This window comes from Chinchilla lanigera, unplaced genomic scaffold (assembly GCF_000276665.1).
Source record: "Chinchilla lanigera isolate Chin_1 unplaced genomic scaffold, ChiLan1.0 scaffold00019, whole genome shotgun sequence".
NCBI classification, from domain to species: Eukaryota; Metazoa; Chordata; class Mammalia; order Rodentia; family Chinchillidae; genus Chinchilla; species Chinchilla lanigera.
In genome coordinates, this window is record NW_004955420.1 from 21,333,646 (window position 1) to 21,360,419 (window position 26,774).

The following is a 26,774-nucleotide window of genomic DNA, read 5'->3' on the forward strand; positions in this document are numbered from 1 at the left end:
TGATAAGAACTACTAGTGTGCTTGTATATAAATAAATATATCTGTGTAAGAATATATTGCATATACATGTACATATACATATGTGCACATATACACATATATATGTAAAGCAAACTTGAGAAGATGTATGCTGTGTTATTTGGCATACTATTTTGTTTCCTTCACCATAGCCATATGTTTCAGTTATGTATTGCTTCTTCAAAACTTTGGGGTTTAAACAACCACCATTCTGGTTTTTACCATGATTCTGTGGATCAAGGATCTGAACAGGACATGAGAGGCGTGACCAGCCTCTGATCCATATGTTTGGAGCTTCAGATAAGATACTGTTGTGGTTACTTTTCTCTCATTGCTGAGACAAAATACCTGGTGCCCCAAATTAAGGAAGGAAATGTTTATTTTGCTCACAGTCTGTGGAGGTTTCAGTCCATATTTGGCTGGCTCCAAGGCAGAGTGGCACATGGCAGAGGGCAATAGTTCGTGGCAGCAGAAAAGCACAAAAGCAACAAGAGCAAAAAGGGAGAAGCACAGCAAGCAAGCTTCTTTCCTGCTCTTATATTGTATGCAGGCTACCCACCCTGCTATACCCAGTGCACTCACACACATAACCCATTGGATTATGGGTGTAGCACTCACACACATAATCCCATTATCCATAATCCATAATGGGTGTAGCACTCACACACATAATCCCATTGGACCATGAGTCAATCAAAAACTCTAGAAGCCCACCCCATGACTGCATGAAGCTTTGGTGGGACATCCAGACACAAACCATAACTGATACCTCAAAGGTTGGAGGAGTAGACCCTCCTTACATAGTGGTACCTTGGTGTTCCTCCATGGAACCTCCTTCCTCTCTCGCCAAGTGAGGTCCTGTCTTCCAGGACTTCTCCAGGTGCCTCCAGCAGGAAAGCCTGGACTTCCAACATGGTTCTCAGGGCTCCAAGGACATAAAAGCAGAAGTATCACTGTCAGGTCTTTTAAGCACCAGGCCCAGAGATCCTAGGACAAAACTCTTTTCACATTGCGTGAGTTAAAACAGTCCCCAGCCTCACCTAGATGTGATGGGCTGGAGGAATGGGCCCCACATCTCAGCAAGAGTAGCTCACCCCGGGAAGGAGAAGATGGTTGGCCACCATCTTTGCAGATCATCACTCTGTATCATTCAGCACTCTCCAGAAGCTTGGTTTACTGTGGTTTCAAAGGTTTCTTTTGAACACATTCAAACTGTTTTGTTTAACCAACCTAGTGATTGACATGCTAGGCTGCATTAACAGACTCAGTGTGTAGTGGGACAAACTGATGTCCACATTCCATACTGCCCTGATCAGACGTCTCTGGAGCATTGAATTTATTTCTGGGAACTATAGTTTACAATGGGTACAGATAAATGAGAACTTGCTTGAGAAGTGTTGCTGGCATAGCACAGATCTTCACAACCTGATTATGGAAAAATAAAGACACCATGTGCACTTGAAGGAGGAGGGAAGAGAAAGACTTGTTTAGTTAAAATAGTGCTGTCATGGGGGAGAAATGGTAAATGAATGGCTTCAGGAGGTAGCTCTAGCACTGATGGAAGGAATTCATAGGAAGACTTCAGTTAAAAGTATGGCATATAATGGTTCCTAGTACTCAAACCTTCCCCAGGGTGGTACATATGTGGCTTCATAGCAGTTGAGTTTCCTTTCCTGGCACTGTGTGAGCAGAACTAGCTGAGACACTATAAGGGAGATAAGAACAGTGGCTGTCTGGTTGATTCAGTGGTCTTCATTTTCCCTCCCAGCACTTAGTTTCTGGATTTGAACAGGTTTCTTCTCGACCCCCAAGACATGGCCCTTGATGAACCTCATCCTGACAGTCCTTAATATCTGCTGGAGCCCAGAATAGTACCTTTTATTGGTTTTGTTGTTGTTGTTAATTCTTTGAAAGTTTCATGATTCAACAACAAGAGTGATCAGTTTTTCAAAAAGGAAAAATGATGAAGTATCCATTTGACTTTTAATTCTCTTAACTTTCCCTACATCGTTGTATGGTTACTTGGATTGTGAAGAATTTTTAAAGCTGGAAAATGTCTTACCCAACATCATTTCCAATCAGAACTACTTATTTTACAAATGAGAGCAAAGGAGCTCAAGGTCACAAGGAAGGTCAATGGTAAAATAGAAGTAAACATCAATGTCTCTTGATCAAAAAGTACTCATTGGTGGGTGGGGGATTTAGCTCAGCCGCACAGCATCTGCCTGGCAAGCACAAGGTTCTGAGTTTGATTCCTGGTACCAGAAGAAAAAAAAACAGCAAAAAGTACTCATTGGAGCTCAACCTTCAGCTATACCTTGGTAAATATAGAGTGATAGATTGGTAACAGTATAATAGAGCACATATTTAAAGTACATTTAAAGGGAATGAATCAGTACATTGTGTCATTAAGAAATACATTTTATTAGAATCAGATCAAGACAAAGTTTCTGACCCTAAGATGTAAGTAGTTTAAAATTCAAACCTGTCAATGTTAACACAGGAGTCACATGAAATAATTAGGGCTGATTTATAGATGAGCATAAGGCTCTTCAGTGAGCATCACTGAAATCTTATAACTCATATTGCCAGCAAAGTGAGACCTAAGCAAATGCTTATACGGTCCTGGGCCCCATAAAGGGTTCTATCTCATTCCTTCTCTCTTGGAAGAGAGAACTGTGGCTATTTCTCACCCTCATCTCCTTCAACACAGTGCCCTTCTTTTCTCTTAGTGATGGTGAGGATGGGGAGAAATGTCTGCAGAACAGAGGTTCTCAAAGCTTACCGTGTGCATCTTCTGGAGAGTTTAAGTGCAAATTCTCAATCAGTAGGTTCGGGGTGTGCTGAGTTCCAGCATGTCTAACACTGACCTTCTGTGTGGCCTTGGGCTTCTGGTTTCAATATTATCATTTGTAAAATAGGTAGAAATTGAAATTGATAGTTAAGATCTCTCCTACCTTTAAAAATTCTTAACCTAAGCCAGCACTAGCTGACTGTCATACTGATGATACAGATGCAGCGGTCCAGAGATCACACTCAGCTGGAAGACGGTATAGGTTGTCTAATCCATTCCTCTACTTTCACTAGAAATATGATCGATAAGGCCAAATTATTTGGAGAAAAAGTGGGCAGTTTTGCTAGTAATGCAAATTTCACCTACACAAATAAACCATACTAACGGTTCAGTTCATTTATGATGCATCAGAAAAGTTTAGCATCCTGAAAGGGATTTTCTTACATCACCCAAAATTCCCTTTGCTTTGATGTAAAGTCTTTTCCATTTATTTTTTAATGTAGCGTCAGTAGCATGAATTCCACAGGTTTCCCCTAAGTATTTATCTTGTTCTGCCTCGGTGATCCATTTCTGGTGCCCTGAACACAGTCCCTGGGCCATTTATCTAATCACAATCTGTAGGCATGGGATCTAGACCTCAAAATCTGTTAAAGCCCAGGTGATTCCAACAGGCCGCCAAGGTTGAGAACCACTGCCGTACCTTTTCCTCCTATGTCCCTGGGAGTATAGGATGCATGGGACAAAAATGATGACGTGACCCTTTTCTAGCCCTCGTTGAAGGAATGAATCCTGAACATCTATGTTATGCCAGACCGTGGACTGTGTGCTGGGGGTAAGCAGTGAGGTGAGAAAGGGGTGTAGCTGGGAGGAGGTGAAGGTAGAAGTGAATCAATGCTTCTAGAGCTGAGCTCCTCCCATATGCTGCCATATCCTGCTCTGGGGCCCGACTTCTCTTGGCTGGAGAAGGAGGCCTTTCATTCCAGTGCTCCTGGCCCTGGCACCTCTGCTGTGACATCATTTCCTCTTCCGGGAGCTGCAGGAGGTGCTGCTCTGTTTTTTCTGTAACTCACTAGCTTCTTGACTTCTTAGAGTAATTAGAAAATTTATTCATACCTCTCAGCTTTCATTTGAAGAACACTTTGTTTTATTTTTTTTTCCTCATGTGCCAACTTTTCTTCACCCCTTCTTTCCATTCCTGCATGCCACCCTCACCTCCCCGTGGCTGACAATCACTTATGGCCTTACCAGTCTTTGGAATAAGTTCCCCCAGCCTTAGCATCTCTGCAGGCGAGCCTCAACAGTCAGACACAGATCTACAGGAGCATTGCTCGGGGCTTGTTCAACAAAAGTGAAGGCCCTGCTGCTGAGCGATGAGCACTGTCTAAAGTCTTGTCAAAATTCAAGATCTCAGGCTTTGGCTCAGACCTACTGAGTCAAAATCTGCATTTGCACCAGACCTCATGCAATTCACGTGCATGTTACAATTCAAGAAGTCCCCAGAGAACAATGGATGGAGACACATGCACTATAGAATTTCATTCTCATGAATGGGTTTTCAGACTCGCTTTTTAAAATGTTGATTTATGGTTATTTCCACGTTGAACAGTTTAATGGTCTAGCATTCAATTACTGTGTTCTTCACCAAAAGACGATCTATAAATTTTGGGTCTTGGTCCAGGCAGCAGAGCTGATGTTCTGCTGTAAACAAATGCAAGGCTCTTATTTGTCTGCTTGTTCGCATGCAGGGCATTGTGGGGCCACACCAAGGTGGCAGCAGAGAGGTCTCTGAGTAGAACCTCGTTTTTTCCTTTTAAAGGCTTTGCATTTCCTCAAGCCTTAGGGATGAGTGTGTGATTTAGAACCTAGAATTCTTAGCACATAAAGCATAAAGGGATAGTTTTGGATTTAAATCTTCTTAGGGCAGTTGTTACCACTAGTAACCTTGATTACAGAAAACAGCTTGCTAAACTCCCAACTTGGGTTGACCTCTATGTTATTTCCCGCATTTCCCAATAGATGTTGATTTAATGGTGAGTGCTGGGTTTCAGTATGCAGAGTCTCACTCCTGATTTCAGCACCAGCCAGGTCTGAGTGCCACTGTGGTAGAGGAAGGGTCTTGTCTTCAATGTTTTCATATCCAGTGACTCTACTGGCTATGTCCTATTAATCACACATGTTAAAAGAGTGACTCATTCCCTAGCTGTGTAACCTTGGAGGAATTGATTAAATTCCATGAATTTGCATATCTTCTTCTCTAGAATGGTGACACTTGTTACATTAGGAGATAGTATTGGAGATTTAAATAAAATACAAAGACTACTAAGAAAATGCCTTATATAATAAATGCACAACAAAGTATGGGTTGTTACAAAGAACCGTGGGCATGGCATTATTTTGTATTCTCAGAAATGGAACCCATGTCCTGTGAGTCTGGTAGTGATGTTATATACAGGCTTTCACAAAGGAGTTCCCTCCTGAGCTGACACTATTAGGCCAACAAATGGCACCTGAGATGAGATCAAAGGGTGCTCCAAGAAGTCCTTTATCGTTAGCTCTCTTAGGATGAAGCAGAATGGAGCTGTGCTCATCAAAATGGATTAGTCATGCACCATGCCCACTCATTCCTCATGGAGAGAGGAACCCAGCCCAGAAATCCTCTGAGGGGAAAACTGCCGTGAAGAATTAGAGGACATTCAAGGGGAAAGTCATGTGTCACAGATCTGAGAATTAGGCTGTTTTCCTTTTTCAAAACTGGTGTTGGTGCTATGACCTTTACAACCCCCCAAAATTAAAGTAACTATATAATGAGGAATACCCTGAATATTTCTGAATTAATCAGAACTCTCTTGGCTTGTTTTTTTTTTCTATTTAATCTTAGACTATTAAGCAGATATCTTAAAATAAATTTTTTGCTTTTTCCTTTTAAAAACCTCTGTTAAATGTGAATATATGATACAAGTATTTCTGCTAGGATGAACTGTGTAATCTCAAACAAAAGTGATAGTGATATCAAAAGTATAAATTTTATTGAAATTTGTCCCTTGGTTCTCAGTCAAAGTGCTAACTTCGTTCTTGAAGAAGCCATACCAGGGTACACATGTTCTCAAATTTGCATTTTCCACAATCTGGACACTTTGGCTAAGCTTAAAACCTTCCACTAAAATAGAGTCTCAACTATAGGATTTTTTTCTAAATAATCAAGCTGCTGGTAGAATAATTATAAATATATATAATAAATATATATGTATATATGTATATGATGTTAACTGAGCTCTGGCCTAATTCTAAACTCTCTTCCATTCTATTTTTGGAGCAACATTTAGAAAGCAGAGACCTAGTTATGTTATTCTATCGTTCAAGAAATCTGTAACAATTTCAAATCAACAGTGTTAACTTGGCATTTAGGACCCTTGCAAATCTGGCCCCAAATTAATCTCTGGTTCTTATTTTTTCTAAATGTTCTGTGGCACTAATTCCTGTATCTTTGCTCACTCTGTCCCTTCTGAGAACTCTCTTCCACTTCATGTCAGTATTTTACAATCACTCACACTCTTTATGCCTCCGTTCAAATGCTTTCACAGTCTGTCCTGGTCCCAACCTCAGCCCTACGTTCATTTTCATTTTACTTCTTGCTTACACAGTGTTTCACAGAGTTTTATGCCATTGCTAGGGCATTAATTACACTTTTCTTTGTGTTAACAAATATTTGGTAAGCAATATTAAATAACGCTTAGAGAAAAAGAGCAGAGGCTTTTGACTTAGACTAGACCTGAGTTAGAACTTTAGGTCTTGGGCCAGTCACTTAATTTTTCTGAATTTCAGCTTCTAAAATTCACAAACTGAAAAATAATTACCAGTTTGCTTGGTTTGGTGGAGGAGAGCTTATGAGATAAATATCCTCAATAAAAGGGTAATTTATACCACAATTACTCAGGTCATTTTACCCACTGGTTCATTAACAATACCTTGCAGAATCTTACAGTCTGTAGTGCTTTCAGAATTGAATGGAAGCAACCCAAATTGTTGGCATCTGCTGCCTGGATCTTACTGAGCTATTAGTTTTCAACATCTGTTTTTAATTTCAGAAAGAAATTTCCATTTTTAGGCAACAGCAGCATTTTTTTGTGGCATTTCAGTATGTCTCAATCACACAATGATTATCCAAGTCAGCAAAACCATGGAGAAGCACCCAGCCCATGAGTATGTGTACTTTACCTAGGCCTAGGAGACCATTCTGTGCAGAGAATCTGAGCAACAAGAACGCCTTGTGAGCTTTTAATGACATTACCCTGTGCTTGGACATTTGAGTAGCAGCAATAATGGAGCTTGAAAAGCTCTTAATTATTCACAATACTTGGAGACAGGGGAAGCACAGGTCACAGAATACTTGATTTTCTTTGATGTCTAGAGTGCTGGTAACTACACAGAATGTACTCATGATATGTTTTTCATAATAATTATTAGTTCTCTTCTTTCAACTTTCAATTCCCTTTTTAAAAACTTCAAAAAGATGCGACCACTGTTGTCTCTAGTAGTTTCTGAATGATTTGCTTTAGAAGGCAGAATTTTGTAAACCGCCATGCTTTCAGAGTCCTCTAAGGCTTTCTTTGCCCCTTTCTAACATAAATGTGATATATGGGGGACACTGGTGGAAAAATATGAAGGTCAGGATGGCTTAACTTACACAGGAAAATGTTCTGGCCATCAGAATATAATAAAACTGCCACAAGGAAATTAATACAGCCATACTAATTACAAAACATAATTGAGGTTATGTTTTTGTGTCAGGATGAATAGCTCAATTTCCCCCCCATCAAGATAGGTAATAAAAATTTTTTGAAGCGGAGGGACAGAGCTGTTGGGTTTCCAGAATTAGAAGAAACTATAGTACTGTAGCTTGCTTTGGTGCCCAATAAAATTTCAGCACCAAGGATAGCGACGTGTGGGCCTTTTTGTTAGCCTATTCTGAATAATTAACAATTTTTTAAATCTTTTTAAATTTCCACCCAGGTGATTATACAGTCATCTATACACTGTTTTTCTGGACATTAGTTATATGCCAGATCTTGATTTGATAGACAGAGACTCACCAACAAGTTACAATTCTTAAGGTACAACTGGACAAGAGGTGAGCAAGATAAGCTAATTAATAAATAATTATAATACCACATGACAAGTGCCATTAGAGAGTTTTGTGCAAGTTATGTGGGAGCCAGAGGAGCAGATGATTAACTCTGACTGGTGCAAAGCAAGATCTTACAAAGAAATTGACCTGTGAACTGTATCTTGAAAATTGAATGAAGTTTACAAGACAGAAAAGAAATGTCATGAAGGAGTCTACAGTGTGTTCAGATATTTCTGGAAATGTGATTTGATGTGGCTGGAAGGTAGGGTGAATGGAGGAAAAAGGATTAGGGTAGCTCAGATCATGAAAGGCTGAGCCCAAGCTAATGAGGTTAGGCTTTACCTTGGGAAAATGGAAATCTACAAAACAGGGGAGAAGATTTGATCAGATCTGTGTTTTAGAAAGATAGTTCAGATAGTAGGAGAAAGAATAGGCTGAACCAAAGAAGAAGAAGACAACGGAGGAGGAGGAGGAGGAGGAGGAGGAGGAGGAAAAGGAGAAGGAGGAGAAGGAGAAAGAGGAAAAGAAGAAATGAAAGTGTAGCAGGGAAGAGCAGGGTGACCTTTCTCCATATGGTCCTGGGAATGAATAAAGAGCTACTCCACCATAACCATTGTTGAACAGAGAGAATTTATTCCTCTCCGCTTTGCACTAGCTGCTCACCAGTATTTCTCATATGAATTGTGTCTCTGCAGATTCCTCCAGGAAAGTAAAAGATGTCTTGGCTGAATTTAACGAGGGTGGAAGTCTCAAGCAATATGATTCACATAAGGTAAGCGTATTTCCACTCCAAGCCTTAGGAAACCCCATGTTCTAGTCTTTTCCTTCCATAATTTGTTTCCCTTTTGGAGGCTTAGCTTGCCTTGAAGAACTTGCTCCTGGATATATTTTCTCCTGAGTCGTGAGCGAGCCATCAGCGCTGTCTGGTGTGACGTGTTTCCCAATCCCATCACCCCTTCTGCTGTCCTAGAAGACTCCATCCACCTTCTCAGCTAAAGTCTGTCACTCCTTCTCTCCTTGTTCTCAGCTCAGCACTGAGAAAACAAAAATAATCAGGGATGAGCTTCCACTAGCTGCCTCACCCATGTGCAAACCCAAAAGTACCTTTTCTCCCATAATTAGCAGTGAGCTCTCTGTATCCAGATCTACATCCAGCTGCCCTTCTTAAGCATCCAGCCCCACCGCCCCCTGGCCTATTAACAGGCATCGTTTCAGCAACACATGTGCCCTAGCCCCTGCCTCCTTCTCTCCATCTCTGCTTCCATGGGTTTCACATCCACTTTCCTGTCTATATATTAGATTTTTTTTTCCATTCACATCTATACACCATTATTTTTCCTATACTGAAAATCATTCTCCTAACTCCATTTCTCTCTCAAGCTGCCATCTCATTCCTCTCCTGTTCTTTATAACAAAAATGTGCAAAAGATTTTGTCTATACTCTTTGGCTCCATGTTCTCTTCTCCTGGTCTCTTTCATTCAGTGTGTAACTTTCATTCTGCCCCTAAAACCACTGGTCAGGATAGCCAAGGACAGCAATTTTATTCAATGGCATTGGACACATTCAGTCAAGTGCTCCTCCAGCTTCTGCATTTGGTTTCAGAGTACCACATTCGCCTGGTTTTCCTTCTACCCTTCTCCTTGACATTTCCACTTAAACCCAAACAGAAGTCTGGAACTTTTCATGTCCTGAGCTATCCTCTGTAAAATAGCAGTCTTTCCCATTTCTACCAATGACAACTACACTCTTGAAGTTCGTCAATCCAAAAGCAGGGAGCTTTCACGTCCCAAATCTAGTTCATCAGAAAACTGTTGCTTCTACCTTTAGAATGCATCCATAACACAGCTGCATTACGTCACCTGCCCTGCTACCATCCTGACCCGAGGCATCACCAAATTACTGCAGGAGTCTCTTATCGGGGTTCTCTGTTTCTTCCCTTGCCCTTTGAAGTCTGTTCTTCACACTCAAACTGAGCTATCTGTCAAGACTTAACGTCACAGCTACGACTCTTTTTGAAACAATCTTCCATGGTTCCTCCAACCCCTACTCGGAGTAAAGGTCAAGGTCAATACAGTCTGCACCTCTCCCTGGACACTAATCTCATGGTTTCTGCACTCCCTGTCCTCATCCTTTTCCAGCCATCCTAGTCTCCTTGATGCTGTGGTGTCTCGTTGCTGTCACATCAGCACCTCACACTGGCTGTTGCCTCTTCCTGGAATCCCCACCCCAGCCCCAACACAACCACATCATTCGTGTCCTCCACTCCTTCAGGTCTAGGCTCACGTCACCTCCTCGGGGGCTGTCGTCATCTTTATCTAAAACTTGAAGCTCCTTTTCCTGATACGTCCCATCCTACTGCTCTTTCTTTTCCTTTTTAATACTTCTCACCATCTGTCTCACTACATAATTTAATTAATTGTCTGTGTCTCCCGCTAGAATATTTTTGTTCACTGCTGTCTCCAATACCCAGAAGAATATCTGGCTCATAGCAGGCATTTGATAAATATTTGTTGAATGAATATGTGAATGTAAGACTTCTTCCCATTTTCAAAGTCAATGCATCTATCATTTATTTCTTGAGAATCCAGGCACTGCGCTGCACATAGTAGAAAAACAAAGATCAAGAGGCAGTTTCTGTCTTCTGGAGTTTATTTCCTGCTGACAGGATCAACTTCATGGGTCATGGCGCTACAGTCACGGGGTCTTAGATCAAACTTACCCATTATTGCTCTGCTTCTATTCCCTTCTCCGGAGTATTTTAAGCTCACTGACCTTTTCCCTGCGCCTGGGTCCTTTTCTGAGGACCCATTGCAATAAAGTGAAGGATCCGCAGGACTAACTTAGGGAGAGGCTGGCCACTTATTCATGTTGTTGTCTGTTCAACAAACCCAAGTCAGTGCCTTCTCTGCTGGACTCTGACAATGAATCAACAGGCCCTGTGCTCTCAAGGTTCACCTGAGAGGGGCTTTGGATAAAATGCCCCAATCACGGGGAAAATGGAACAGGAGGGAAGTTGCCAGAACAGGGGCGAGACTGTGAATGCACTATTTCAAAGAACATTCCTGAGGAGAAGCCACACAGAGAAGATGGCAGAGCCGGCAAAGAACTCACTGCCCCACACCGCCCACCCCAACTCCAAAAACATGGAACAAAGGCTGGCGGGGGCCGCTAATCTGCCTGTCTGCCGGGGACTGACACGTGGGAGGGGAACAGTTTGGTCAAGGCCACTGCAAGTGTGAAGGGCACAGGAGCTTTCAGAGCAGGGAGCAGCTTGTCAGTGAGGAGCACAAGGCTGCCCTAGTGCCTGTCAGCCCCGGCCGCACTCTTTGTCTGCCTGCCACTACCATGTCCCAGGAGAGCCCTGTCACTCTGATTCCATTCTCTCATGCTGTGCACTCAACTTCTAGTAGGTGTAATGCCGTGGCATGGGGTTGGGGAAACAATGAGGGTTTAATTTCTTGAGCTTGATGGCTCCCAGCTGCTAAAATGTCTCAGCACGAAAGGAGTTAGCTGTGGGAAGGGGCAGGTTTCCGAGAAAGCCAGTGAGAGAATGGCAGTTTGCGGAGGAGTGGGCTGCACCTGGCTGGGATGAGCGTGCCCCTGCTCCTCATCACCAAAAGATCCGGCGGGGAATAAAGCAGTGGCCAATAGCTACAGTGGAAAGAATCCAGATGTTATAAGAAGCAGCCTGGACCCAGACACACCTGAGCGCCAATTACATCTCTGTTGCATGCTTTGTGACCTTGAGCAAGCCATTTATGTTGGCAAAATTTGTTTTAGCCCCAAAAGTGGCAGTCACAGTCCCCTTTTGCTCTGTTATCTTGAGAGTGAAGGGCCTGTTTAGATATATACTGAACAGATCCACAATATATACTGAACAATCCACAATGAACAGATCCCTGACAACAGCCGGGGCAAGGGACCAAACCGTTCTGGAAGGGTACCAATTAGGAACCCATCACCCATTCAGATACCTAAGAAGAAACACTTATGGGTGATTTAGGGGATACAGAGATAAAATAATGTGTTCTCACAACCTTCCAGAGGCTCTGGATCTAGTAGAGGACTTAAAATATGCGATAAATAACTCTATTAGCACAAAGCAGCATGTGAGTGTCAGAAGCAGGAACTAAGGTGCAGAATACAGAAATTTAGGTACAGGACATCCTCCCTGGCTGAGGGGTCTGTATTGAGCCTTAAAGCATGGCTAGAATTTTAATAGGAAGGGCAAGAAGGATGTGGTTTAGAGGGGTAAGATGATGGAGGTTTGGTCAAGAAAAAGATAGATATAGCAGTATGGACAAGGTGCATAGCTGTACATAGAGAGCGTGGAGTGGTCTAAGAGCTTGGAGCAGCTACAGATCTAATTTAAAGTGGGATTATGAGGGAGGTTCTGAATTCCAATAGTCCCAGAGAGTGCTCGGGGTAATCCATTAGACTATAGTGACACAACATTATTAGACCTGCTGTTTATACTCATTTTTACGTCACCTAATTGTCTTTTTTAAATATATTTTATAATGTATAGTATAGGACAGTGATGGCAAACCTTTTAGAGCTTTCAGTGATAACAAACAGCTGGTTGAGGCACACACGCCGTGGATTCGCCACCGCTGGTACTGGAGCGCAGTAACACATCGGCTGACCTCAGCTCTCCCGTGGGCAGTGAGAAGCCATGAAAGTTTGAGCAGGGAAGCAGTGCTATCAGAGTTAGCTTCGGGAAATCAGCCTGGCAAAGATGGGTAAGACAGATGGGGTTTGGGGCAAGGACTTGGAGAAGTATTACAATGGTCTGGGCAAGACACATGAAACGGAAGTCAGAAACTTTGCTGATGGCAGCAGGGACATGAAAAGGTCTGAATGTGACAGATGGTGCAGAGGACCAGCAGACAGAAGGAAGAGACAACAACCAGTCTCAGGCCATAGAGTTCCGAGCTGAGTCTGGAACGTTGGGAGAATTTGCCACTGCACTGGCCAGAATAAGAGTCAGGAAGAGAAGGTGGTATAAGAAGGATGCTGCCAGAAGTTCAGGACTTGAGATCTTCAAGCTCAGCCCTCACAATTGCTAAAGGGGAGCCTGAGGTTCAAACCATGTAGTAGATCAGAGACCAGTGACAGATCTCCTGAGCCTCATACTGATCTTGTTCAATGATCTCTGGCTTTGTTTTTTTTCACAGCATTATTTTAGACTTTGTTTGGACTTTCTTCTTGTTAAATCACTTAGTACAATCTGTTTCCCAGAAACGTTTTATTCCAATAGTTTTCAACTTGTTGGTTACCAGAAGAGATTAACAGTACATGTTGGAACTCAAAACTGCAGTTTAAAACAGTACTTGTCAATTAAATTTTTGCAGAAGACCACACAAGACAACTTTTAGAAATAATAAATAACAATGCCATTTTGCAAAAGCTCCGTCAAATCAAAGTAGAGAATGAAGCAAACCAAAACAGAGCAACTGCCTGGAAAACAGTTTCGAGAAGAAAAGAGAATGAAATGCTGCCCAAAAGCCAAAGATGACAAAGTCTAAAAAGAGGCCACTGAATTCACAACTTTCAAAAGAGCAAGTTCAGAGCTAAAACACTGGACTCCAAGCTGGATGTGAGTAAGGAGGCTAACATGGTCTGCTTGGAGAAATTTGAAGGGAAGGGCAGACAGCTAGGAGCTCTCCGGTAGTAGAGAGCAATGTCTTTGGGATAGTGGACGTGGAACAAGCTTGCAGGTGGAAGACAAGCAAGTGTTGGCAGATGCTGCCTGAGACAGAGGGTGGAAATGAGTTGATTGTACATGGAAAGTAGGAGGAAAAGATTTTGCTGTTGTTTCCTGGGAAATGGGAGAAGGTGTATAAGAAAAGTGTATTCTCGAATGAAAAGCTATAAGGACAGTAAGAGTGTACAACAAAGACACAGGGACTGAGGAAAAAAGGCCAAGGAGAGCTGGATATCTGTCATATCTGTCTCAGTAAATGTGAATCCATCATCCTCTCAGCATTCATCTAATCAGATAAGAGCCTCTGTCTAACTCAGTGATGCTTCCTCCGCTCTGCAAAGATCTGTGGAACAGCCCTGCCAAGAGCTAACAGAGATTGCTCTGTGATCTCCTAATGAGGTGGGGGGGTCACCTAATTTTAGGTTCAAGACTTGAAACCCGATCTTCATTGTACACATACAAATGAACTCCTGGGTCTAGGAAGGCTCACAGATTCCCCCCTGGACAAACAGAGGGTTAAACCCTATCCACATTTTGGTGGAGTCACCAAGTAGGCTCCCCGAAAAAGGATTTTTATCCTCATGGCTGGTATTATTCACAAAAGCCAGCACAGCGGATCTTGGAGTAGCACTTCCTCAAGTGATTTCCAGGAGCATCTGTTGGTTTGATGAAGATCCTATGCCGTGAAAGCACCAGCCAGTGATGACTCACTGCAAACTGTTTTTGTTGTTGTTGTTGAGTGTTTGCTGAGTACAGCAGCTCTTTCTGGCATGGTTGCTCCCGGCCTGGGACCAGCAGCCAGGAGGTACTAGGAGAGGCACAGCAGGAAGAGGGTCTAGTTCTTGGCATCTCTCTTGGCTCTACCTTCTGTCCTTGGCTTCCTGCTCTTCTCCTGGTGCCTAAAACCTTCACAAGGACATGTTTTCAGAAGCAGCCGAGCAGACGCAGACGGTGCTCTGTCATTTTAGGAGGGATCAGAATTATGACAGTAATGAAAGATGGAGGCTTTGGAGCTCACCTGTTTTCCCGTCAAAGCTACCCTGTTCTCTGAGACCCAAATGTGCAGGAATCACATTTCTTATGGCACAAGAGGAAAACCAAGATATCACAGAAGAACCGTTTCTTTCTCTGATGTTTTCAACTGCATCCTTCTTCATCATAACTGGGATCCCAGGGCACTGACCTCATCCCTGTTTCTTAGAGCCATGTCCCTCACATGAGCCTGAACCAAGGCAAAGCCCTCTGCCCCCAGAACACACTCCCATCATCCCCTTTTGCTCATAGTTGGGCCACATCATAGGCCACCAAGACCCATTGTAGTCCTCTGCCCCACCAAGCCCTGATGTAAAATCGCCAGTGTTTCTTTTTATTATATCCCACCCCTGCTCCCTGTTCCTGTCATCCCCTACCACCCCAGCCTTGTCGTTCCTCCCCCATCACTTCTCCACCTCCTTTGCTCCCCTCTCCGTTTGTCTCACCTGCCATCTCCACGCTCCTTTTCCTTCTCCCCTTCCCCTCTGCACCTTCACTTCCCTCCAGTGACTTTTCTCTTCCTCCCCTCTCAGCCAATTAGCTATGATGTCTTCAAGCTGTTCATGAGGTCATACCTGGAAGTGGATCTTCCTCAGCCACTGAGCACACACCTCTTCCTGGCCTTCAGCCAGAAGCCCAGGCAGGAGATCCCGGACCACTCCAAGGAGGGGGCCAGCAGCAGTGAGCCCAACAGCCCAGGTACATGGACCAACTTTGCCCATGATGGGAGGGTGTTGAGCAGCTCCAACCCTTTGGTATGGGAGCAGGCTGCACTCCTGGAGGGTCCCTCAGAGTATAGTAAATTCTCTATGGGGTAGGAATGGGGGCCAAGGGACTGGGACATTTTCTCCATAGGACCTCACAGGAGCCCATGTGAAACCCTTAAGTAAGAGAGAGGGGTAGCACCTGCCATTCGGGGTCAGAAGGTAGGATGAGGGCAAGAAGGGACACAAACTAAGATGTGGCAGAGGATGGACCACATTCAGACTCTAACTAACAGGAGGCTGGCAGAGGAGCCAGAGGTACAGTCTCCATCTTTCTGGGGTTTGGGCTGCCGGGGAGACACAGTCAGTACCAATCAGTGAGCGTGAGCCCAGCCGGCAAGAACCAGATCCCATGGGAAGAGCCCCTGTGTGTCCCCTAAGAAGCCGGAGGACATGGAGTGATCATTAAATCCTTTGCTGTTGTTGTTGCTCCCCAGATTCTAATACACAGAATGCAGATAATGGTGCCAAAGCAGATGAGGCCTGTGCCCCTGATACTGGTGAGTCTGTGGAGTGGAAGATTTGGGGAAGGAGCGGGGTACTCCACATCCTTGGGAAGAAGGAGGAGACCTAGCTAGCAGTTTTGTCTCTGCATAAAGGTGTACCCATGAGCAGATCTTCTCCTTCTGTGGGCTTCAGAATCTCCATCTCTGGTGCCCCTGACATTTGAATGTCCTGGAATCCTCAGGCAAAGGTAGTGGTTCTTGCTTCATTTACCATGGAACTGAGAAGGTTGAGAAGGTTAAGAAGGTTAAGGGCAGCGTGCTTGACAGGTCTGCCTGCCCCAAGCAGAGAGAGCCTTCTCAAGAGGTTTGTGTGTGTGTGTGTATATGTGTGTGTGTGCACACGCGCAAAAGCACACACATGCGCGCTCTGTGTGTGCACATGTGTGTGTGCACACGTGTTTGTACATGTATGAATATGTGCCTAAGGCTGAGGTACAAATTTCCTGTTCATGATTCATCCTAAGTTGGATCAGGAGATAAAGCATATCGGTGAAGAATATGGACTTCAGAGTCAGTCTGCCTGGATCTGGTTGCCAGCCCCGACACTGCCTAGCTTGTGACTGTGGGCATGTTTGGGCAATGCCTCTGTCTTAGTGTCTCATCCGTAACATGAGATGATAACACCAGAATGCCAGGTTCGTGTCCCACAGTGACAAAGAGTGAAACTGTGGATGGAAGAGACAGGGTGCAGGTAAATTTATTTAAAAGATATTAAGGCAAGAAAGTAAAAGGTGGGAAAGCAAGGAGGGAAAGTTCCCATAGCCAGGAGGGGTTCTGAGTAGGATACCCAAGAAGGCTCTTTGTCCAGGAATTTTCAAGGGGTCTAGAAGGGAGCCCAGGCCATTGTGTAAGCAATGTAATTGCTACCCTCTAGGAGGCTGTGCACTTTTCAGGGCCCAATCTATGTAACATTCACACACTGCCCATAAAGCGTCAGTGGCCTGGAGGGTCCCTCAGAGCATAGTGAATTCTCTATGGGGTAGGAATAGGGGCCAAGGGACTGGGACGTTTTCTTCACAGGACCTCACAGCAACCCACATCAAACCCTTAAGTAGGAGAAAGAGAGGGTAACACTCTCCATTTGGGACCAGAAAGTGGGATGAGGGCAAGAAGGGACACAAACCCTCTGCTCTGGAGAGGTTCCCAACAGCCAAAGCACACTTGGCAGATGTTTTTGTAAGATCTCTGTGGAGGGTCATGACTCAGAAGACTCCATTTTGGACTTCCTGACTCCATTTTGGGGCTGCTGTCCATACTGCCTAGTAGAATCCTAACTCCTGGCTCACTAATTCCTAATAGATGTTTTTATGAAGTTTAAGTGACTTCATTGTGTAAATGCTTAGGACAGTGCCTGGTACATAGTAAATGTTCAATAATATTAGCAATTATTATTCAGACCCCTTAAATTGTGGTTGAGTCCCAAACTCTCCCTCTGTCCTGCCCATGTGTCCCCTGGGCCTCCTGTTCTCATGGGAGATCTCTCATGGACTCTTCCTTCCAGGTTCCTCCTTGTTTATTGCATATTGGGATGTGCCCAGGAGATAAAGAAGACAGTTTTATTATTTTCTCAAATATATGTAAGAAAAGAAAGATAAGAGAAACTATAGCTGGAGGAGAAAGGAAACTAATCATAACAGGGGATGAGAAGATAGTTTGGGGCTGGGGATTTAGCTCAGCGGCACAGCACTGGGGATTTAGCTCAGCAGCACAGCGCCTGCCTGGCAAGTACAAGGTCATGAGTTCGATTCCCAGTACCGGAAAAAAAAAAAAAAAAAAAAGAGAAGATAGTTTCTTTAAATGAACTCTAGGTGTAGTTCTAATCTTTATTCTGGTCACAGCCAAAAAACACTAGAAGGATCATAGAGTTTTCCATGTTCAAAGGAAGTACCAATGAGTTGAAAAAAAAAAAAAATATTGTGGATGAAGAACAGGGCATGGGTTGCAAAGTAGACTGACTTCTGGAGCGTGAGTTCAGCAAATTCCAGGCTGCTTTAGAAACTTCAGAGAACAAAGGCGAGGCACACTGGTGCCTCCTGAGGCCTTTGAGAACCACAGCAGGGCACAACTCAACAGTGTGGGTTCATCCCACTGCCAGCCCTTGCTCAGGCCTTGGTGAGACACTGAAGGTGCAGTCTTCCATTTTATATGGGTTAGGGGAGGCATATTCTGTCACAAGTCATTCTCATGGTAAGAAGGAAGGGGAAAACTAGAAACTTGAGATTCTAAACTCCCAAAAAGAAAAAAAAAGCATCCTACCTCAAATTCTCTACCCAGAGACTTTCTCTGACCAAGTTTCTGGAAACTCAGGAGGAACTTGGGAGAAGTTAGATTTCTTTTTTTTTTTTTTTTTTGTTGTTGTTGTTGTTGTTGTTTTTCTCCAGTACCGGGAACTGAACTCATGACCTTGTGCTTGCCAGGCAGGCGCTTTTGCCGCTGAGCTAAATCCCCAGCCTGAGAAGTTAGATTTCATCTCTTGAATATCCAATTGTCTGGGCAGAGTCTGTTTTGTGGCTGAAGATTCTGTGGTACCAAGGAAGGGAGTACTGAGGAGTAGTCATCATGTGATAGTTGAGAAAAGGCGATCCATGCAAGTAATGGAAGTTTGCTGACTTATTGCACCATTGTGTTTGTTTTCAACAACTTTATCATTCAGAGTATAAAAGGGGAACTTCCAGAGATCTCATCCTGGAGAAATAATTCATGACACAACATTTTCCTTGTTCATAGGGAAAATTCAGTTCCCCATAATCCAATCATAAAAGAATAATTATCTGATGCTGGGCCCAAAGAGATGCACAATACTTTTTCACCTTTATGTGAGACTTGAGATTTAAAGGAGAAAATCCTTTTCCCACTGGGATCCCTTTAATGAATGTCTTCATTGGATGCTTCTGTTCACCAGAAATAAGGATTAGGACCAGGCAGATGCCACACAGAAGACCTCTGCCAGCAAGGAAGAGCCAAGTCCAGGCATCACCCGAGATCAGGCCTTCTGCTGAAAATCCCAGCCTTTTCCTGTGGCCTCAGCAGAAGCCAGAAGAGAAAACAAGATTATTATTTGATGTGACCTGTCTACACCCACCAGGTCTCTACGTTGAGATCTAGAATGACCCACATCAAGTATTTCATTCCCAGAGTCAGTGGGTACCTGAGCGCAGACATTGGCTCAGAGCCCTGAGCAATTTGTCATTATCCCAAGGTCAGCTCAGGGAGGCCCAGGATTAAATGAGTTGAAAGGGGAGAACTTCAGTGTCCAGACTTTTATTTGGTTTCTTAAGCTGTTAAGAAGTTACAGCCACCTATAGTCTTGGAGGCTCCGGAAAGTCTCGTTTTTTTACTTTTTCCAGTTATAAAAAAATCGTATACTCAGCAGAAAATTTGAAGAGAATATCAATAAGAAACAACAAAGTCAGCGCTTCTCAGGGTCATGAGGAGGAAGGATGGATAGGCAAAGCACAGAGTAATTTTAGGACAATGAAATTACAATGGTGGACACAGCCACTATACATTTGCCTAAATCCTTTGAATATACAATGCCAAGAGTGAACCCTAACATGAACTGTACTTCGGGTGATACTGATGTATCGGTGTAGCTCCATCAACTGCAACAAATGTGCCGCGCAGGTGGGGAACGGGACGCATAGGAGGCTGCTCCTCTGCGGAGGCAGGGAGTGTGTGGAACATCTCTGCACCTTCGTTTAGTTCGCTGTGAATCTAAAACTGCTCTTCACAAAATTGTCTTTTTAAAAAACAGAAAAGAAATAACAAAGACACCCACAATCCCACTAGTGCAATTACGTATGTGTATGTAATCTCATTGCAAGTTTTTTTCCCCATAAATTTTTTACAGAATTGAGATCAAGCTGTCTATATAATTCTGAATCCAGCTTTGTTTTTCACTTTTTCATTTAACATGTGTTCGGATTAACTCCTGTCATTCAAGGCTTGTGTGGGGGAGGCGGTCAACATCAGTTTTAATTCATCCCCTTCTCTTAACAGATGAGAAAGCTGAACTTACATACCATTTAGCACAAACCCAGGGCTAGAATCCCAGTCGTCACCCCTAGCCTGGTCCTCTTTCCACTGTGCCACCCTGCCCACCTGGAAGGCAGCAAGTAATGCGAAGACTAAAGGACAGGGTGGAACAAGTGTCCTCATGTCCCCACGTCTGCCCCAGGATCCTCACATCACAGGGTTTGTGATCTGACACCAGAAAAGAACCCCTGGGACCAGAAGACGGCATGAGCTCCCTCCCATTTTTTTTACTGGTGGCACCAGCAGGATGTCCTCAGATGGCTATAGGTTAGGGCTAGCTCGTGTACGGTGGCACGAGGAGGAAGGACACCCACGGGTGGTATCAGTGTGACTCAGTGCTTCTTCTGTGCCCCAACACCTCCATGCAGGGGTGAGTAGTCAGCCTCAAGAAAACCAGAACAATGACTCAACACCTATCTGCACTCTAATGATCCATGGACCTTTAGAAAGACTATCATGTTTTTCAAACGGCTCTGTTGAACCGTATAGCTGACATAAAGTAAGTTGTACATATTTTCAGTGTACAATTAATAAGTCCTGACCCATATGTAAAACCAACACCACAATCAATATAATGAATATATTTATCATCTCCAGAGGCTTTCTATGTAATCACTTCTTCCATCTTGCCCCATTCCTATACATCCTCTGATCAGCTTTCTGTCAGTATATATTAGATTGTATCATCTGAATTTTATGAAAGTGGAATCATACAATATGTGCTTTTTTGATCTGGCTTCTTTCACTTGACATAATTTTAAGGTTTACCCATGTTGTATTAATAGTTCCCATATTTTAGATGTTTGATATCCTGACATATGGATAGTCTACAATTTGTTTATCCATTCACCTGATAATGAAGGATGGACATTCAGTTTGTTTCCAGTTTTTGGTGATTACAAATAAAATTGTTATGAATATCCTTTGTACAAGCCTTTGTAGGGACAATTTTCATTTCTCTTGGGTAAATACCTAAAAGTACCATGACTGAGTGTAATATAGTAGGTACTGTTTGCATTTAATTGTACAAGAAATGGGCAAACTCTTTTCCAAAGTGGATAAACCATTTGGCATACCTCATAGCAGCATGTGAGAGTTCCTGTTGCTTCATAGCATCAACAGTCAGTATGACAGTCTCTATTTTTAGTCACTCTAACAGGTGTGTAGTGGTATCTCACTGTGGATTTGGTTTGCAATTCCCCAATGACTAATAATCCGAACATCTTTTATAGACTTAATTGCCATCTGTGTATCTTCTTAATGAAGTTTTCAAATCTTTAGCTCATTTTAAAGTTGAGTTGTTTTACTTTCTCATTGTTTTAAGAGTTCCTTATATATTATGATTTCAGCCCCTCACGGGGATGTGATTTGCACATAGTCTATGTCTGGGATTTGTCTTCTCATTCTTTAATAGTGTCTTTTAAAGAAAAAATTTCATAGTTTTTAGGAAGTCCAAATTATCCTGTTTTCCTTTTATGGATTGAACTTTTGGTATCATAGCTTAGAAATATTTGCTGAACTGAAGATCAGAAAGAACTGACATCTTAACATACTGAGTCTTCTAATGCTTGGACGGAGTATACTTCCTTATTTATTAGGGTCTCATTTAATATTTATATATTATTGAATTCAGTTTGCTAAGACTGTGTTAAGAACTTTTGCATCTGTGTTCATGAATAATATTGGTATCATGTTCTCCTCTTATAATGTCTTGGATTTTGCCTTTATAGTAATACTAATCCCATAAAATGGGTTGGGTACAATTCCCTTCTAAATTTTCTGGGAGAATTTCCATTATCCCTTCCTTAAATACTGGGTATTGAATTTTTTTTTTTTTGCATTTCAACAAATATTCTTGAGCTTTACTCTTGGGTCCAGTTAAATGACTTGGAAATAGTTTGATCTTTTGGGGTCCTGCTTCAGTGGGCAGAACCAGAAAAGTGTTTGCACGAGAGCTAATTTTGCCTGGATACTGAGGCAAAACTGTTCTGAATACTGAACTGATGAGTCATAAATTGCCGGGTTTCTCTACGTGGTTGGTGGGAACCAGTATGAATTATCACTCTGCTGAATAATTGAGAATAACTTTCTGCTGACTATACCAAGGGGATCCTCTATGTATTTCTGAAGCTCTCCCTCTCCCTCCTTCTGCTCCCTTCTCCTCCCCCTGCCCCCTCCCCCTACCCCTGCCCCTCTTGCTCCCTCTCCCCCCACTTCCCTGTGTGGTTTTCTCTGCTCCAGTGTTCTGCTCTGGGACCCGTAGCCACCTTGGGCTCCCCAGATTCCAAGTCCATCTCTTCTCAGAGCAACTGCCTGCATCTGCCTAGAGTGTAGCCTCAAAACTTTCCAAACAGTAGATTTGGCAATTCTAGGGCTCACTGTGTTTGTTCCCCATCTTTTCAGAGACCATGTTTGGTGCTACCTGATATTTAATGTCTTATGAACCATTGATTCGTATTTTCTGTCCCGTTATTTTATTGTCAGCTCGCTGGGTCGCTGTGGTCCCTGTTACCCCATGTTAATCCAAGAAGTCTTTGATGGTGTTTCAATGGATTAGTAATTGGAGGACATAGCAATGGCTTGGGGTATAAGGGACAACCTAGTACAAGGATTTCTCTGATTTGTCTTCTGTGCTGTTGTTATGCTTTCCATGACTTTTCCTCTACTGGTGAGTGTAATACTTCTGTTGCATAAGCAATTTCTCTACAATTTTCCTCTATCTCATTATCTCCATTTTTATCTTCTCCAACTGTATTTTCATCTCTGTTTATTTACCCCTGTGGCTTTCTTCTCTGGCTTAATTGAGCTTATGTCATCTTGCAGCTGACTAAGGGTCTTGTCCGGTAGGAAATTACTGTGGAAGAGCTCTTGCTCTGAGACTTCAGGGTAACTGCCTGGCTTTCTTGTGCTTGTTGAATAGCGGTGCTGCATAGGCTGCACCTCGGTGTCTTCGTGGTGTCCTCTGAAACACACGGTGCACCAAGACCTTCGGACTCTTCTGCTGTCCAACTGGATGACAGTCACCGGCCTGCAGACCCGCAGCCTGACCCCAGGACCTGGGAGGCTGCACCTAGCACAGCGCTGCTGGCCTGAGGGGAAACGTGTATCCCCAATGCTTAGCTCTGGTTTTCTAAATAAAGAGTATATGGGTAACCGCCGCCAAGGCTACCTCAGTCAGCGTCCTCGGCACTTCGTTCAGGACATTATCACACCTAAGCTCCGTTTCCCACCGCCAGTCTTGTTTATTCCCTGATCCGTTGTTTCTTGTGAGCAGTGTCCCCTCCTGGGCATGGAGGTATCATTTCTGATGGGTACGGAAATAGAGAGGCTGAGAGAGGAAAGGGAACATTCAAAGTACCTCAAAAAAAAAGTCACACAGTAAAGTATAACTGCCTGGCTTTCTTGTCAGTAATAGATCTGACACTTTTGAGCTAGAGGATGGAGTGGGAAAGAATGAAAAATTTTTCCTAAGGGGGAAAATTTGGGAGAGAAAACTCACCCTTTTCTTGTGGTACAATAAGCCATTTTCTACATGCGATGAGGCTTGCAATTAGTCGAAGTTCTTTCCAGTTTCTGAAAATTAGTTAATTATCAGTCCCCATTCTCTCTTTTGAATATTCATTTGTCTTTAAATGTAGTTGAGAATAAAATTATGAGGGTATATTGGTAAATGATGATTAGTCATTATACTATTTTGAAATTCCAGTGGAAATACTTTTCTAAATAGGAGGGTTTCCCAAAAAGGAGGTTAAATGATATTTACCTGGTGACTACTGTATTACCAAGAGTTACTATTATCTTTTCAGAAAATAGATTAATTTCCTGCAAGGAAATAGGCCATTGGGGGGGTGAGAGAGAGAGAGAGAAAGAGAGAGAGAGAGAGAGAGACTGAGGACTGAACTTGAATTCAGGGACTTCACACTGAGCTATATCCCCAGCTATTTTTTTATTTTTGTCTTAGCTAAGTTTCTCAGGCTCAACTAGAGATCCTCCTTCCTCAGCCTCCCAGAGTGCTGGTATTACAGGCATGCACCACCATTCCCAGCTGGGAATAGGCTGTTTAAAGGGTCAGAATGAGGTTCTATCAGAGAATATGACCTCCACAGACCACAATTTAAGGGCCACTGATTTGATCGTATCTACATAACTCAAGCTCCTGGAGACATCAGTATAAAATCCTTGCATCTATTCTGAAGAGAATGGGTAAGGGGCTGGTTAACAGTCACTAGACATGAAGTATCCTTGAATCCATTACAGAATCTGAGAAGCAAGCCCCAGCTAGAAATCAAGTGGCTACAATCCCCCTGGGAGGCCCTGCTGCTGAATCTTCCAGCTCGGAGTCCCCTGCAGTGTGCCTGAAGGATGTCGTGTGCTACCTGTCCCTGCTGGAGACCGGGAGACCACAGGATAAGCTAGAATGTAAGTGCTCGTCCTGCCAAGGGCTTCGACTTTTTCCTGGAGGAGGAACTGGGTCCTTAACATGCTGGACGTCGATCTGGCATCGTGGGTGTGAGTCCTGCCTCTTTGGGGAAGGTTTCTCTGTCCTCTCACCAGCAGTGATATAAGTAACGTTACCTGGAACCCTCCCTAGGACACAATACTGCTTGTATATAGGGTAGGAAGGGAACTCTAGATCTTGGCATAGAGAACCAAAATTTGGAAAGAGTTCTCTGTGTGGTAGGTGGGACTTCCTGAAAAAGCCACCAATCAGATGCTGCCGCTCCTCTTGATAGATTTTTCAGGTATTCAGTATTTGACCTCCTTCCCCCATTCTTTAAACAAGCAATTCTTAAGCATGAGGATTTTTTTCTTGAGATCTATGGATACTCCATCTTGGTAAGGTTTATTTCCATTTCTCCACTCACCCTAGACCTCCAAGGTCTTTGGTCTCTAGACCAAGGGGGCTAGGTAATTAGAGTTGAGCTTGGCTTCATGGTGCTGCAAAGTTAGTTTCTGAAACATCCTCAGGGGAAAAGTCAGAGCCAGGGGCAGAAAAACCCTGCGGTCTTGAAGAAAATTCAACCCAAAGGTGGGTTTACCGGCTTCGGGGAACCTACAGGCACATTTTTTAGAACAGGAGGTCATAGAACCTTAGTTAAAATATGTATCATCTTTGCTTCTCTCTGGAATTTAAGTAGAGAGTAGAAAAAAACCATACTCATTCTAATAGAAGTCAAACTTCCAGTTAATAATAAGACTAGTCAACAAAAATGAAACATTAACAAGGGAAGTCTGCCAAAGGTTAACTCTGCCAAAACCAAAATGAAACAGTTTGCTCATTAGCTGAGCTGAAAATCTCCCCCATAGGTTTGAGGTGTTAACAATTGCAAGTTTTAAGTGCTAATTTGGTAGCAAATGTAGCAGATTTCTGCTTTCTCCTGGCTAATATTAAAAGCGAAATGTCAAATTATTTCCAACATGTGGCTGCATTGAGTCTTAGGTTTTATCTTTGTTAATAACTGTCAGAGAGAATGTGCCAGAATCTTCCTATCAGTGACTGTCAGGCTGAGTCTTGAAATGGCAATGAAAAGAAACTTTCAAAGTTATTATTGTAAAGCCAAGCATTCTGGCACATGTCTGTAATCCCAGCACTCAGGAGGCTGAGGCAGGAGGTTCTCCATGAGTTCGAGGTCAGCTTTGGCTACATAGTGAATTCAAGCCAGGCAGAACTACATAACATGACCCTGCCTCAGGGGGAAAAAGAATATTTCTATTGCAGGAAACTTCAAAGGCAGAGAAAAGTAGAGAATACAGTGAACATCCATGTACATATTTCCCACCCTCAACAATTGTCAAGTCATGGTCAATCTTGTTTGGTTTATACTGCCCACTTATTCTGTCTACCTCAGATTATTTTGAGGTAAATTCTAGGCATCAAGTAATTTCCTCTGTAAATATTTCAGTATGTGCCTTTACAAACCACAGACTCTGTTAAGTAGAACCACAACACTATCAACACATCTAAAAATTGTCCCTTGGGGCTGGGAATTTAGCTCAGCGGCAAAGCGCCTGCCTGGCAAGTGCAAGGTCGTGAGTTTGGTTCCCGGTACCGGAGAAAAACCAAAAAAATAAAAAATAAAATAAAATAAAATAAAAATAAAAATTGTCCCTTACTATAATCAAATATTCAGCCTGTATTCATAGCCTCCTAATTTTCTTACCTATTTTAATTTTTTGAATTAATATCCAAATAAAGTCCATACATTGCCATTAATTATTATGTCTCTCCAGTCTCTTAATCTTTTAGTTCCCTATCTTTAGCTGAATATTTTTCCTTGCAACTTTTTGGTTGGAGAAATTTAGTCATTTATTCTGTAGTTTTCACTGTGGTTTGCTTTTGATTTAATCACATCGCTTCAACTCCCTCCCTAATTTTTAATAACTGGAAACAAGGTAAGCTTTTCTTTTTTAAAATCAAGCATGTTTTTTGTGGAAATAATAACCTGAAATCGTATTCATTGCTCATGCAATAGTAACTCTCGTCACTGAGCACTTTATATTTGGTAAACATTTTAAATTTTTTTTAAACTTTAGCCTCGTGATGACCCTGGAAGGATGACATGCTGTCATTGTACAAGAGGGGTAAAGGACTTGTCCGAGGACACACGGATAGAGAGTAGCCTCCCCAGCTCTTCCTGGTCCTACTGTCCATGCACCATCAGCCAGAGCGAGGTCAGTGTTAGAAAGTCACAGTGCCCAGAGTCCTGGAACACGGCTGATGGGAAACTCTGTCCTTTCATGTCATCCCACCACCTGCCCAGAGAAGAGCGGCGTATGCTGCGTGCCCCTGAC

At 43.0% G+C, this 26,774-nt stretch overlaps 1 protein-coding gene across 3 annotated transcripts in view; it reads left to right on the top strand.

Annotated features, from left to right (window-relative positions):
- Window positions 1-26,774, top strand: part of Dgkg (diacylglycerol kinase, gamma 90kDa) — a 185,137-nt gene that overhangs the window by 37,131 nt on the left and 121,232 nt on the right. For all 3 annotated transcript variants that reach the window (XM_005383282.2, XM_005383283.2, XM_005383284.2), the window contains exons 3-6: window positions 8,633-8,709; window positions 15,211-15,376; window positions 15,879-15,941; window positions 24,240-24,401. In XM_005383282.2, the coding sequence (XP_005383339.1) occupies window positions 8,633-8,709; window positions 15,211-15,376; window positions 15,879-15,941; window positions 24,240-24,401 (468 nt within the window). The remainder of the gene's footprint in view (window positions 1-8,632; window positions 8,710-15,210; window positions 15,377-15,878; window positions 15,942-24,239; window positions 24,402-26,774) is intronic.